Genomic DNA, 14,897 nt, shown 5'->3' on the forward strand with positions numbered 1-14,897 from the left:
GTATCATGACCTCCTTCACCTCCTCATGTTGGCCTTTGTGCTGACGTTCCAGCATTCCTGCTTTATGGCTCCGAGCCAAAGTGCCTCTGCAGACAGCTACGCCTGACTATCTGCTGCTACACACACCGTCGCATCATTTCATCACAAAGTAGGTTAAAGGCAGGCAGCGGCTGGTTTGGCGGCAGCATCTGTGCATATGCTGTTATGCATGACACTTCCGCTCTAACAGACTCGTATTAGACTTAAAGAGCGGCGGGGAGGGCGAGCATGGGGATTAATGCCAGCGTGCTCATGTGCAGTGTTATGCACGTGTGTGTCTGTCTGTATGTATGACCCAGGCTTTAATACAGAGCATGCCTTCGCCTACAGTTAAAGGGATTGGGGGTGGTGGGTTCCTTGCATATGTGTCACAGAGTGCTACAGGGCCAGCCAGGGTAAAAGGGCTATCTCTTTTTTTTATTTTTAGAGCTCATCCACTTTAAAAGACATTACAGCCGTTAAAGTCGCTATTTTAAAGCCGGTAGATCTGGACAAATCCTCTCTCACTTACACAAGTCAGTGAAAACTGGGACTGCAGCCAGTGTTAAGTGAGCGTGGGATTTTCACTCTGAGCTCCATGTGCTCAGAGTACCTCGAAACTGCTATGAACCCTGGTTTTAAGTCCCTGAATCACTTCAAAAGGCTTTAGAATTAGATTTTTCCCCCCTTTCTGTCTGTCCACTCTAACAAAAGGCCTAAACATATATTGACATGTGATCAAAATAAATGTGAAAGTTATAGAACTCAAGGTTGATGCGGACTGGTGTGGGGTTTGAGATTGCCAAAGCATTCGTGCATAGGTTTAAATGCCATCCAAGCCTCTGGTATCAGTGGGTGGCCAGGGACAGTTGATAGTTTTGGGTGTGAAGAGCAGCAGGGGATTTACTCCTAAAAGTAGATTTTGAGGGATTTTGTTTTTAGGGGGGGAATTGCCAGAGCCTCTTGTTCTGTGGTGCACATGTTGGAGTTTAAACCCTTTGGACCCTCTCAACCCGCCGCTCAATGCAGTGGATTTCTGAACTGCCACATAGCAGATTTCATTGAAAAGGTTAAAAAAAGTCTAGTTTTTTGCACGCACAAATTGATATCAGCTCCTCACCAACTACAGATACCCCACTACTGGACAATTGGACCCTCCTAAGGTCTACTGTTTACTATGAAGCAATGACTCACACCATAAAGGATTTTAGTAGATTACCATTCAAGCGTGGCTGTGTTTAGTTTGAGTCAATGCAGAGGTAACGGCCAGCCCCACGACACCCTCTGTGCTTGTTGAAGACACTAAACTCATTTCCTGAATGAGTCATATAGAAGGTCACAGGGGGAGGTGTGTTAATAATGTAATTGGTGGACCACCTCTGTAGAAGAGCCCCCCCAACACTAAACAAGATTATCCACTAAAACAGAGACCTTAGCACTGTTTTTATAGTCCTTTCTATTAGGAAATGTGTGGTTTGAAAGACATAAATTACAGTATATAATACAGTAGAGAGACCTGGATTGGAGGAAAATGGCAATGCTGTACCATTAATGTTATTAGGCGTTTATTAAAGCAAGCATTCTCTGCTTTCTATTAGATTTGTAATGAATCAAGATTGCAATCATGCACATTGTTGCAGCCGGTGGAAATATCTCCATTAGCTAATGCACGTCCTCAGGTCAGTGGAAAACATGGAGCTGTCTGCTGCTTGCTCATCAACTTACTCTGAGCAACATATTCAAAAAGACAGAAGAATCCCGATATTAGGGCTGCAACTAATGATTTTTTTTTTTATCCATTATTGATTCATCTGCTGATTAATATAGACTGGATAGGTCTATGTGAAAAAAAATATGAAATGCCCCTCACAAATTAACATAATAATATTGCTTGTTTTGTCCTAGCAGAAATTCCAAATGTATTAAGTAGTGGTAAGTTAATTATCTTTGTTATAAAAGACAAAGAAAACTAATATTTACAAATATAGGCTATACATTTGAGAAGCAGGAACCAAGGTATTTTTGACTTTTTGTTGTTCCATAGCCATACTAGCATCGACGGCTGTTCTTAGGTGTTTTGAGCCAAATGCTAACATCAGTATGCTAACATGTTCATAATTATAAAGCTAACATGCGGATGTTTAGCAGGTGATATTTACCATGTTCACCATCTTAGTTTAGTGTGTTAGCATGCTGCTGCTGATGGTGCTCGGTGAAGTTTCAGCTCTGCAAAATATAGTGTGGTTTGTGTCTGTAGCTCTGTAAATGTTGACCTTTTTAAATGATGCGTTTCCTCAAAAAGCCAATCACTTTTTGTCTTTTTTTCACCTTCAAAAACCTTCAAAACATAGAGATAAAATGCATCAAAATGTTTGTCAAAATGTCAAATACTTTGAAATTTTATTGTAACGCTCTCATTAGCCCAGCAAGTGTAAAGGAATAGTTTTACATTTTGGTAAAACCCTAATTCTATTTCTTGCCAAGAGTTAGATGAGAAGATTGATACCACTCTCAAGTCTGTATGTTAAATATGAAGCTACAGTCAGCGGACAGTTAGATTAGCTTAGCATAAAGACTGGAAGCAGGGAGAATCAGCTAGCTTGTCTTTCTGAACGTAAGAAAATGTCAAACATAATATAATCATATAATCAAACAAACAAGATATAACAAGTTAATTCGCTTTAGTGGTGCAGAGCCAGGCTAGCTATTCCCCCATTTCCAGTCCTTATGCTAAGCTAAGCTAACCACCGCCTTCTATTTACTGGACAGACATAAGAGTGGTATCAATCTTCCCATCTAGCTCTCGGCAAGAAAGCTAAATGGGGCAATTCCCAAAATGTCAAACTATTACTTCAACTTCCAATTTCAATTCAATCTCAATTTTATTTATAGTGCCAAATCATAACAGAAGTTATCTCTGGATCCTTTATAGATAGAGTAGGTCTAGATTACACACACAAGCGTTCGTTGCGACAGCGGAGAAGAAAAACTTATTTTTAACAGACAGAAACGTCGGACAGAACCCGACTCTAGGTGGGCTGCCATCTGACGCAACCAGTTGGGAGAGGGAGAGATGAAGAGATAAAGAAATATGACACATAATAATTATAGCAGTACAACCTTAAAACTCAGGGGTGAAACAGAGAGGAGTAGGATAAAAGATTGAAAAACAAGAATGAGATGGAAATACGCAGTAAAGAAGAGGATGAAGGAAACATTGAACAGAAATACCCTCTTTTCGCCTGGAGCTGTGAAACCCTCACGGCCGGGGAATCAGTGTTAAATTAGCAAATTCACTTTTAATGAAAGAAAACTTAATCTGGATTGGTTTTATTAATAGAATTTCCCCCTGAGCATAGTGGAGACGGAGAGAAGGGGCAAAACACTTTCAAGTGGAATAATTAAGACCCTTTGCCTCCTCTCTTTCTCTAGTTAATTAAGATGAACATGCACGTTCTTGATGTGAGTTGCTGCAGCTGATCAAGCAACAGCAGCCCCTTCACTTTACAGCATGCAGAGGATGCGGAGGATTTTACAACTCTGGTTGTGTGAACGCCTCCAGAATTTGTAGGTGCTAGATTGGATAAGTCCGGATAAGCGGACGAAGATGGATGGATAGATTGGATTCATTTCTGTTTGTTCTCATCTGCGGTGAGCTGAGTGGGTACAGTATATAGTGATGCAAGGTATGTACAAAATGAGGCTTAAGGTCTGCTGTGTTTTCTCCATCTTGTGTTTCAGTTCCTGAGGATCTGTCCCTGGAGGAGAGGGATGAGCTGTCAAACATCCGACGCAGGAAAAGAGAGCTGCTTGATGATATTGAGGTGTGCGTTTGCACATATGAGCATATACAATATGTACAGGTTACATTTTCATACATTAATCTTAGTAGCTGAAGCCTCTGTTCATGAGCAATATATTATGTATACTTGTTAGTTAGTAATTTCTGACCCTTTAATAGTTTTTGCCTATCTACTGCAGCGCTGTAGGTCTATTTGCATGCTGTACGTAATGCAAATAGACTTGCATTACATCTTTCGTCACAAAAAGTAATGCCTTTCCACTGCTGTGTCCTTTCTCATGATACCTTGTCTCTATATGTGAATTATTGAACTTTTTTTTTTTGTTAAAAAAGGAAAAGAAAATCGCAATACTCAATACTGTCGAATCACAATCTAGAATTGCAATAAATGAATATCTCAATACAAATGGAATCGGCACCCATGTATCGTGAAAGAATTGAATAAGGACAAACTCATATCATCCCAGCTCTACTGTACTTTACCCATGTTTCAACTTAAAGTCTCACTCTTTTTTCCTCAGAGGTTGAAGTTCGAGATAGCAGAGGTCATGACGGAGATCGAGCAGCTGACGTGTGTCGGGGAAAGGTGAGTAACTAAAGACGAAATGCTGTTTCTGCAGATGGGGTTTACATCTGTAATATATTAGTAACAGAGTATTTAATAAGTATTGTCAAGCACGCAGTGTAATATGTAAATTCAACTTATTGAGACAAAAACGGAACAATTTTATATATTTTATATTTTTATATATTTATAAGCATCGTAGAGGTAGAATGTAGGCAGCATTGTTGTATTGTACAGGTGTACATTATAAAGTCATTTAACTAGAAGCCTTCTGGACACTGGCAGCAATACATGTTTATAATGGAACTAAAAAATATTACCAGCCTTTAAATAAACAACCATGAGTGACAATAATATGTAGAATGCAAACTGCTCCTCAAGTCACTAAAACTCCTAGGAAAAAAAGAACATGACCTCTGCCACCTATACAGCCCTAAATAACGCTCTTTTCTTTTCTTTTTTTGACCTTCAGTCGTTAATAGCCAGCACCAGAGTAATTGCTCTTAGTTGACTCATTGCCTCTATCTTAGCTGAGTTTGGGATTTGCATGTTAGCTCAGAGATGTCAAAGGCAGTTGCATTACAAAGGTGTAGGCTGACATAGCTGGGAAGGATCTGACTTTATATGGTAGCAATATTAGGTTGCCATATCAACCTGGTTGTTTGTATAGATCATATATTGACTTATTGACTAGACAGTGTATGTTGTCTAACCAACAGCTGTATAAAACAAATAATAACAGTCAACGTACGTATCTCTGTGCACATGTTTATTCTTAGGCACAAGCATTGACATATAATGGGTAGAACAGATGTGTCAGTAAATAATATTCCCAGTTGTGACTATAAATAAAGTATGTTGTTGTGTTGGACATTCAGGTACTTGTTTACAGTATAACTAACCCTAATTAAATCTCTATATTGTTTTGTTTTGCAGTAAAACATCCCAGAGAAACAAACAGATCGCCATGGGCAGGAAGAAATTCAACATGGATCCAAAGAAGGTACCGTGTGTCCTGTACAGTAACAGCATCCAGTGTCTCTGTATCCTTGAAGGGAATGATGTTCTTCTGGTGTGTCAACTTCCATCATCCGTCCTCAATTGAGACAAAAAAGCCAAACCCTTTGTCTCCTTTTCCTTTCCAGGGAATCCAGTTCCTGCTGGAGAACGACCTCCTCCAGCACACTCCCGAAGACATCGCGCAGTTCCTCTACAAAGGCGAGGGCCTCAACAAGACTGTCATCGGAGACTACTTGGGCGAGCGGTGAGACAGAGCATCTATCAGGCTGCAGGAGAAAGTCCTCCTTATATCAGATTTATGCTCACTCTGTGATTAGAAATGGGTATTACAGGCTGGATTTATTGATTAATGAGGGAGAGCATGATTGACACCCCCCCCCCCCCACACACACACACACACACACACATAAATCTTTGAGTCAGTGTGGCTGTCTTGTCATATAGTCCACCCATGCAATAAAAAAAGAGCTATCCAGCTCCTCACATCTCAGGCCAGACTGCTGGATAATGAAGATGAAAGGAAGTCCTGCAGCTAGTGAGATGGATGGTGTTATCTGAGGGTGAGATTAGATAGTTAAACATACTGTATAGGAACAAAATACACTGAATCAAAAAGCAGGAAAAGGGAGCTGCAAGAGGGAGCACATCAAAGGCTTAGTGTCCCAAATTTATTAGGCACTAAACCAGAGCTTGATTTATCATTCATCTGTTTTTCATTTAAAAATTTCTAATTTGGAAAGGGGTTATTTAAATTCAACTATGTTTTGACTTTAACACAGAAACTCCTGTTGGTACTTTATAGTAATTATCATGCTAGTTCTTGCATGTCAATTTGGCTCCTCATTCTCCTCAGTTGATAAAGCACAAAGCAACGATTCAACCCATAATCATTTAAATTTATTATCAGCCATTACATTTGCTGTTCTAAACACTCACCTTTTTTACATTATAAATTCTCCATTGAACAGGAAGTGATCCATGTTATACTTCTGGTGCTTTGGTTTATAGCCTGACACTTTACTAGATTTTTTAGGCCATATTTGAGAGTTTAGAAAATCTGATCATGATATATCAACCAATAGTACGATTCTTTTCCTCCTTTTTTTTACATAACTACATAATATAAACAAAACCTTTTTGATAAGAATCCTTTTAAAGTTTGTATGCACTGCAGAACCTACAGTAGATAATCTAGGAGGTAGTTAGCATGAGTATTAATACCGACAATCTAAGGGAAAAAGCATCAGGCTGGCTTCACTCTTTGATTGATGTGATCTTTCAGAAGTGTAAAGCAGAAAGAGCAGCGAGCGTTTGGCACTGCAAATGTCACAACAAGAGAGAAAATAAGAATCTCAAACATTTCTAAGGCTGGCAGTATACTTCAATTGTTTTATATACTTTTATAAAATATAACAAATGTTACATACTTTAACCAAATGTTACTGTCTTTTTAAAGAGGGTATAAAGAGATGGATGTAGCAAACATGGTAATAAAGAGAATTTATAAAAGGTTATAAAAGAAAAACCCAGTGTAGTTTGTTATGTTATCCATTTTTTTTAAAACTCTTCTTTTGCAAAATGTTTAATCTTATAAGGAGGATCCTGAATAAAAGCAGCACTGTGCAGGAAATCACAGTCTGTATTATTTTAGGAGGAGCTGGGGGGGTGTTCTCTGGGGACGCCTCTTGTTGGCAACAGGCTTTATTCATGGAGAAGCATCAAAGAGGCCACCTACCCAGTGGATATTACACTAAACACAGGCTAAGGGTTTACTCTCAGTAATTATCACTAATTGAGCTTATGCAAGGAGCAGGAACCCATCATTACATGCTGAGCAGAGAGGGAGATGAGGAGAGGGGAACAGAGAGAGGGACACAGGGAAAGGAAGAAGAAGAAAAATAGCCAGAAGGTGGATAGATAGTGGGAGATGGATGGATGCAGGCTGAGTGGGTCATTGACTCCCATTACGCTACCAGACCTTTGTTATTGTTCCTGTATAATTGAGCTTTGTTAGTCAAATATAGTACACACACTGCTGAGACACACACACACACACACACACACACACACACACACACACACACACACATATATATATATATATATATATATATATATATATATATATATATATATATATATATATATATATATATATATATATATATATATATATATATATATATATATATATATATATATATATATGTGTGTGTGTATATATATGTGTATATATATATATATATATATATATATATATATATATATATATATATATATATATATGTGTGTGTGTGTGTGTGTGTGTGTGTGTGTATATATATATATATATATATATATATATATATATATATATATATGCAATTTCAATTTTACAAACAGCAGGCCACATTCAAGTCACTTTGTAATAAATGTACCTATAGCAATAAACCTATATATAACCCTCATAGGACAGGATTCATTTTATTTGGCTGCAGATGCCAGTATAGGGTACAAGAAGAAGAAAATCCCCCAGGTCATCATCCAAATAATCTTGTTATTGCAATACAAGTTTGTTGTTTGTTTCCTGTAAGCTGTACTCTTCTAGACCTTTCCACAATTTCTCCCCACAAAAAACCCCACAAAAGGCCTGAAAATTCCTGGCATCATTTGAACAATACACAGCAAAAAGACAATACAGGATCAGGATCATGGCCCCTGATGTACAACAAACATGATCAGAGAAGCTGTGGCCGCAGCATGAGAGCAGCTGTTGACTTTTCCTCCAAAAAACCCTCTGATAGCCAAACAAACTTCTGACTAAAAGAAGCCTTGTGTGGGTTTGGTTTTAGCTGTTTTTCATCAGTCAAACGCACAGTTTCCCCCCTTCAGGGTGCAAAAACACAACATTGGCCAGCTGTTTAAATTGCTTCCAGACTCCATGCTCAGCGCCCGGTATTGAATAAAGGCACAAACATGACAGGAATGCTTAGAAACTGGAATTCAGGTTGAGAAATGCTTTTCTTATTTTTTTTCTTAAATCTTATTTTTTTCTTCCACCTGGTCTTCTGGGTTCACATTGTGTTCAGAATTATCTTACATCTTTTCTGGATGGTCTTCTTGTTCTTTGAAATAACAAAGTAACGACTTAGAGATATGGAATAATATTGGAAATGTGATTTTCTCATCTGTATTTCTTCCCCACCAGGGATGACTTCAACATCAAGGTGCTGCAAGCTTTTGTGGAGCTGCACGAGTTTGCAGACCTCAATCTGGTCCAAGCACTACGGTCAGCAGAACGATTAACTCAAATTCTGAGCAGAAAAAAGCTACAACAGCTATGTCATGTGCATCCGGTGGGATCACAGATGAAAACCCCCTCCTCTCCCTCTAATTGTAGGCAGTTCCTGTGGAGTTTCCGTTTGCCAGGTGAAGCCCAGAAGATCGACCGGATGATGGAGGCGTTTGCCTCGCGCTACTGCCAGTGCAACGCTGGAGTCTTCCAGTCGACAGGTCAGACACAAAGCAGGCTACTGTCGTAGACCGTAAACCAGTGGTCCCCCACCTTTTTTGTATGATGTACCCCCACAGGCCCGTCAGATGAGCTCCAGAGCCCCCTTCACAGACATCACTATTACAACCATTTATTCCATTCCTTTTAGCTACAGTAAATATTCATTACTTTTAGCTAACCATTAAATCAACTACTTTTTAGTTTACTATCTTATAATTTTAGCCTTTTGTTTAGACTTCTCTGCTTTCTTGCTACTAATATTTAATTCTATCTTAAAGGTCCCATGGCATTAAAATATCACTTTATGAGGTTTTTAATATTAATGTGAGTTCCCCCAGCCTGTCTATGGTCCCCCAGTGGCTAGAAATGGTGATAAGTGTAAACCGAGCCCTGGGTATCCTGCTCTGCCTTTGAGAAAATGAAAGCTCAGATGGACCGATCTGGAATCTCCTCCTTATGAGGTCATAAGGAGCAAGGTTACCTCCCCTTTCTCTGCTTTGCCCGCCCAGAGAATTTGGCCCACCCATGAGAGAGAGACATCATGGCTTTCAAATGAGCAAAGTGGCAGTTGGTCAAGGCCCCCCCCATCCCCCCACCTCCTTCTCAATAGCTACAGACACGCTAAGGAAAGCTCATTGTGGGACTGGCTCTAGTGGCTTTAATTCTGCACCAAGGCTGAATTTTGGGAAAGAGACTTCAGATACAGTATTAGGGGACCACTAAGGCCTACATAAAAGTATCCAAAAAGTAGCATGTCATAGGACCTTTAATCACCACAGTGTTCATGTTACAGCAGGCTCAATGCATTTTTTTTTTCATTTTTAAGCAAATCGTAACTTCAGTTTTTTTTTCAGTGAATTGAGCTAATCTTTCCACGTACCCCTTGGAAACTGCAAAGAAACCCCCTGGGATACATAAGAACAAAGTGTGAAATCCAGTGTGTTGGGCAAAGTCAATGTACTGATAAGCAGCCTAGCCTAATGTCCCAACATAAGTACTGCCCGGGGGTCTAGGCTGGTCTAGTGATAGATTTTTTTTTTATTTTTTTTTTTTATATAAATGCATTTAAATCATTAAGCCATAGTAGAGTTACTGTAACTAAAGCTCACTGAGGATTAACTACAGATCACAGTTCACTGCAGCAAATGAGTTCAGAGTAAACAACCAGCAACAAACAAGAGACATCCATTATTCAGGAAGACTCAACCTGGCTGAGTGATATATAGTCTTGTGATAAACAAAGCCTACAACTATAACAGTCAGTACATTGTGTAGTATTGTGTGCAAGATTGTTGCCTGTGGTCCCATGGAGGGAATACTCCAAGTTGTGTGAATTCATTTGATGGATTACCTGCTTAAGTATGGGTTTAGCAAATTCAAATGCTTTTAAATAAAATGTAATAATGTATTCTGGTTAAGCCACACACAAGGCTTTTTTGTGTGGACTTTTTAGAGATATGGGATGTTTTACAGAAAGGGACAATTCAACAATCTCTGCAAAGGCAGCCGTTCATGATTGTGTATGCGACAGTTGTTGTGGGTACAGAGCAGAACAGCAGCTTAGATCCATGTATGTAGCAGCAACTGAACACCCAGCCCATAAAAACATAAAATGATCAGGGATTTTTAATCACCAATGGAATGAGCTTCCCGTCTCTCTCAGTGCTTCATCGTGCTCATACATTTTTTGATTACCCTGACATTCCTCTTACAGTTAGCAGCACCTCTTGCCCCTGCATTACACACTGTGTGCAAAGCTCCTCTATTTTTTTTTTTATAGAGAATGTGTGTAAGTGGGTAGACAATAGGCTGCGCAGGACAGCCAGGACTAAAGTGTGTCAGTGAGGAGACAGACAGAGGGGAATGAATGATTCATTTACAGGCAGCCACTGGCCCGTGTGTGTCTGAACATTAACTCACAGTGGAGAGACTAAAACCCTGCTTCCCTCGATACATTTTATCTCACTTCTACCTTTCTCTCCCTCTCTCACACACGCACACACAAAATGATTTTTCTTAAAAACGTGGCTTCTCGAGCCTAAAAGTGATGCACTAGTAAAATTGTTTTTTTTCTGTGTCTGTCTTTCTCGTTCCTACCAGCCTATATTTTGATGTATTTGATTCCCTTCCTGTTCTCAGATACCTGCTACGTGCTGTCATTTGCTATCATCATGCTGAACACCAGCCTCCATAACCCCAACGTCCGAGACAAGCCCCCTGTGGAGCGCTTTATCTCCATGAACAGAGGCATCAACGAAGGAGGAGATCTGCCCGAGGAGCTTCTCAGGGTGAGGATGTGTGTGTGTTTGTGTGTGTGTGCGAATGAGGCATTTCCCTTATTGTTCAGATTTTTGATTAATAGTTACCCTCCCCATTCTGCAGAACCTTTACGACAGCATCAAAAATGAGCCCTTCAAAATCCCAGAGGATGATGGGAATGATCTGACGCACACATTCTTCAACCCCGACAGAGAAGGCTGGCTCCTAAAGCTCGGTACGTATGTGCATTTAGAGTCACAAAAGTAACCTTGGTTATGTTGATTTGTCATTTGTCAGCAGAGCTTCGAACATCAGTTTGATGAGCAGTGCCCTTTATTTCCCTGGGCATGACTGTTGTTTGTGTGTAAGTTGTTTATGATGGGCTTTCAGGCGGCCACGTTGGAGGTCGACAGCTCTTGGGCAACAATGGTTTAAAAAGTAGCTTATCTTACTTAACTTAGAATTTGTCAATTTCAGCCAAATTAAACATGAAGACCCTGTTTGTCTTGGGATGCTACATGTTCACTAACAGGAAATGTTTCAAGGTAAAACAGATATCCTCAGCTGATGCTAACGCCATTTTATTTCTGTTCTCATTACTTGTTTTCTGCTGGTGATTCAGCCTGATGTTTTAGCCAGCTGCTTAACATCAGGATGTTAGCATTGTCATTGTGAGCATGTTAGCATGCCAATGTTAACATTTACTGACCGCTGTTGCCTAAGTATAGCCTCACAGAGCAGCTAGCATGGCTTTGCATCAACACCAAACTAAAATATGAAGTAAATGTAGGACACATGTGTGGACACACGACATACACAGACGTCTGCTGGCTAATGAGCTAACTTACAAAGTTATTCATGTTGTTAAGAGAGCTGACTATTTTCAAGAAACGGAGGGTTTACTAAAATATGGTAAACTTCTGCCTCACCAGACTTGGGAGGTTTGTAGCAACATTGAATTGGATTACAAAAACAAACTTAAGTTAGCTCATGATTTCTGCTCTTGTAGCCTCATTTTTGCCCGAAAACTGTCCACCTTTATGATAGTGCTAGATAAGGTTGCTTAGGGATCTGTGACACAACTTCATCTCGTGACCTTTCCTCTTTGTTTGGTCTCGTATTGTCTGTCCTCTCCTTTCTCTCCTCCAACTTAAAGCATGCTCCTTTCGGTGAATACACGTTCAACTTCTCTTTCTCTCTGGCATTGTGATTTCTGTGCTTGTTATATCTTTCAATATCCTTCTTTGTTGTTTTTGTTCCTCACTCCCTTTCTCTAACCTTTCACCCTTTCACCTTTTGTTCTGTTCTCTCATTCTGTTCTGTGATGGCTGTTCCTTCTTAAATCTCTTTATTAGGAGGTAGGTAACACTCCTTCGTCCATTTTCCCAGTTCATCACAGAGTGCCCTCACACTGGCATTGGCTGCCATTATCTCCTTAGCACACAGGGCCCCTGAACATGCTAGCCGCCTCATTTAATTGGCTTATTGTATCAAAGCTATTATTGGGCAAATAAGAACAGCATTGTGAGGCGATGGGTTATATATTATTTCTAAGGCAAGGCGAGGTCAGTGATCTCTCTCTGCATGGGGATTGGCTGCATTTCATCTTGTGGCTCTGGAGAAGGCTGGATGACGCAGAGGGCCCGTCTCAGATGGTGCACACACAAAGCACACGTTTATTCCAAGAAGCCTTCACATTAAAAGATAACTGTTAACATTAAAGTCCAGTGCCATTTGCCACATCCCATTTATTATTCTGGCTCTTTTTACAGACATGTACCATACCGGATAAAGAAGGAAAAGTCACATAGCCATTAACAAATCATTACTAATCAGGCAACTAAACTTACTGTATTTGGAAGCAAACGTTAAGGTGAACATTAGGCTACTTTATTTTACTCTGACCTACTACTGTAGTTGCGGTGCATGCAGTTTTTGCAATGCAGTGGACAATTATACTAAAGACTTAGGGTGCTTTCACCCTCAACTTACCTTTCATATTGGTCAAGACAACTGATTTAAATTGCACTTGTTTAAAGGAATATTTGGTGAAATGCTTAGCATTTTTAGCCGAGAGTTAAAAGATTGATACCGCTCTAATGTCTGTTTGGTATATATGAAGCTACTGCTAGTAACTGGAAAGGGGGGAACGGCTAGCCTTGCTCTGTCCAAAGGTAACAATATGATGTGCTGCTTCCCTCTGTTTCTAGTCTTTGTGCTATGCTATTTTATGCTAAGCTAACTAAGCTTCTGGCTGTAATGTTAGCGTCATATTTTAGCGTACAGGCATGAGAGTGGTATCAATCTTCTCAGCTGTGTCTTGGCAAGAAAGTGAAAAAAGTGTACTACCTGAAATATCATACTTTTTCTTCCCAGCTGTGGAGTCGCACAATTTTATATGAGAAACCTTAAAACATTAGCAAGTCAACCAAACGACTAAATCAAATTTGTTGTAACAAACTGCTTCATGCTTTGGAATTTTTTTCTCAAAGTAAGGCTAACATTCATTGCTCCAACATGAATCATTTTTTGCCTTTTTGTAGTTTCCCTGAAACAAACACCCGGGGGTCAGCTGAACAGGTCACCTCATGCTCTGCACCATTAGAGACAGCCCTGCGCGTCATACCGCTCTTGTGTCGCTGTCTGCCAGAATGCTCAGCTTTAGTGAATGGGCTGCTTGAGTCTGCTGCTGTGGGAATGCGTACCTACTGCTGTGTGGCTGGTCATGCAGTGAAATAAAGGAGACCCTTGCCTATTGTCATTCTTCTCCCTCTGTTCCTGTCCTACAGGCGTCAGTACCCCATGCTGCGGCTGCTCCTCTTCCTCTCTTTTTTTCTTTTGCTCTCTATTCTACCAGCCGCACTTGCATCATTTTACGTCCAATTTTCCCCATTAGTGAATTCCATGCTCATTTTAGATTCATCAGAGGAGTCCCTGCTTAATGAGGGGAAAATATTTTATTTTGTTTGGATGAAGCACTCTGCTGGCCTGTCAGGTTGTTCAATATGACATATTACTGCACTGCTATGAGGCTGTGAAGCTCTATAAGCTCTCATTACACTACATTATTAACCAGGAGCCTGCTGCTATGCCTGAATCCATCAGCATCCTTTGTGTACAGCATGTCTAAAATACAGTTATTTATACGTATATTTCAGAAGGCCTACTATCTGCGGAGGGGTCCCAAAACAGCACCTCTGTTGAGTTCAGCCAAGCTTGTATATTATGGGACAGAATAGAGATACGAGTACGGATGCAATCACTTTTTCCTGTCCTCCACATTCATTTGAACTAAGGTGCATGGAACAGGGAGATATGATGTTAAAGCATTATAACCAGACTTGTCCCTGCCTGGCTTGTCTCAGCAAAGTGTTCAGCATGTTAACTGACAAACATATCATCTAATCAATATTTAGCTTAGATGAAAGACCAGACAGTGTGCAGTATTCTGGCTGTTCTGCATGGGAGGACTACAGATTCATCCAACAAATAAGCTTTTGAATGTGGGATTTTTTTTTTTTATCCTGTTCAATAATACAAATTATGGAAATTGAGTAATGCAAGACTTGTAACTCCCTGACAGTTGTGCACAGTTATTCGCACTCCCTCTGCAGAGTGTCCATAAAAAAATAAGTCATTAATAAATCTGCATTAGAAACATGCAAACATGGGAGGTCCTGCACGGAAATCCATAATAAATGTCAGGTTTGAGGATGAAATTAAACATATGGCTAAGTGGG

The 14,897-nt window shown here is 39.9% G+C and overlaps 1 protein-coding gene across 1 annotated transcript in view; it reads left to right on the top strand.

Moving 5' to 3' along the window:
- LOC114547637 (cytohesin-3) overlaps positions 1-14,897 on the top strand; it is a 32,132-nt gene that overhangs the window by 10,129 nt on the left and 7,106 nt on the right. The window contains exons 2-9 of the mRNA XM_028566912.1: positions 3,760-3,842; positions 4,342-4,406; positions 5,322-5,388; positions 5,531-5,649; positions 8,593-8,673; positions 8,785-8,897; positions 11,038-11,186; positions 11,281-11,392. Of these exons, the coding sequence (XP_028422713.1) occupies positions 3,760-3,842; positions 4,342-4,406; positions 5,322-5,388; positions 5,531-5,649; positions 8,593-8,673; positions 8,785-8,897; positions 11,038-11,186; positions 11,281-11,392 (789 nt within the window). The remainder of the gene's footprint in view (positions 1-3,759; positions 3,843-4,341; positions 4,407-5,321; positions 5,389-5,530; positions 5,650-8,592; positions 8,674-8,784; positions 8,898-11,037; positions 11,187-11,280; positions 11,393-14,897) is intronic.

The sequence above is a fragment of the Perca flavescens genome, chromosome 21 (genome assembly GCF_004354835.1).
Source record: "Perca flavescens isolate YP-PL-M2 chromosome 21, PFLA_1.0, whole genome shotgun sequence".
Classification (NCBI taxonomy): Eukaryota; Metazoa; Chordata; class Actinopteri; order Perciformes; family Percidae; genus Perca; species Perca flavescens.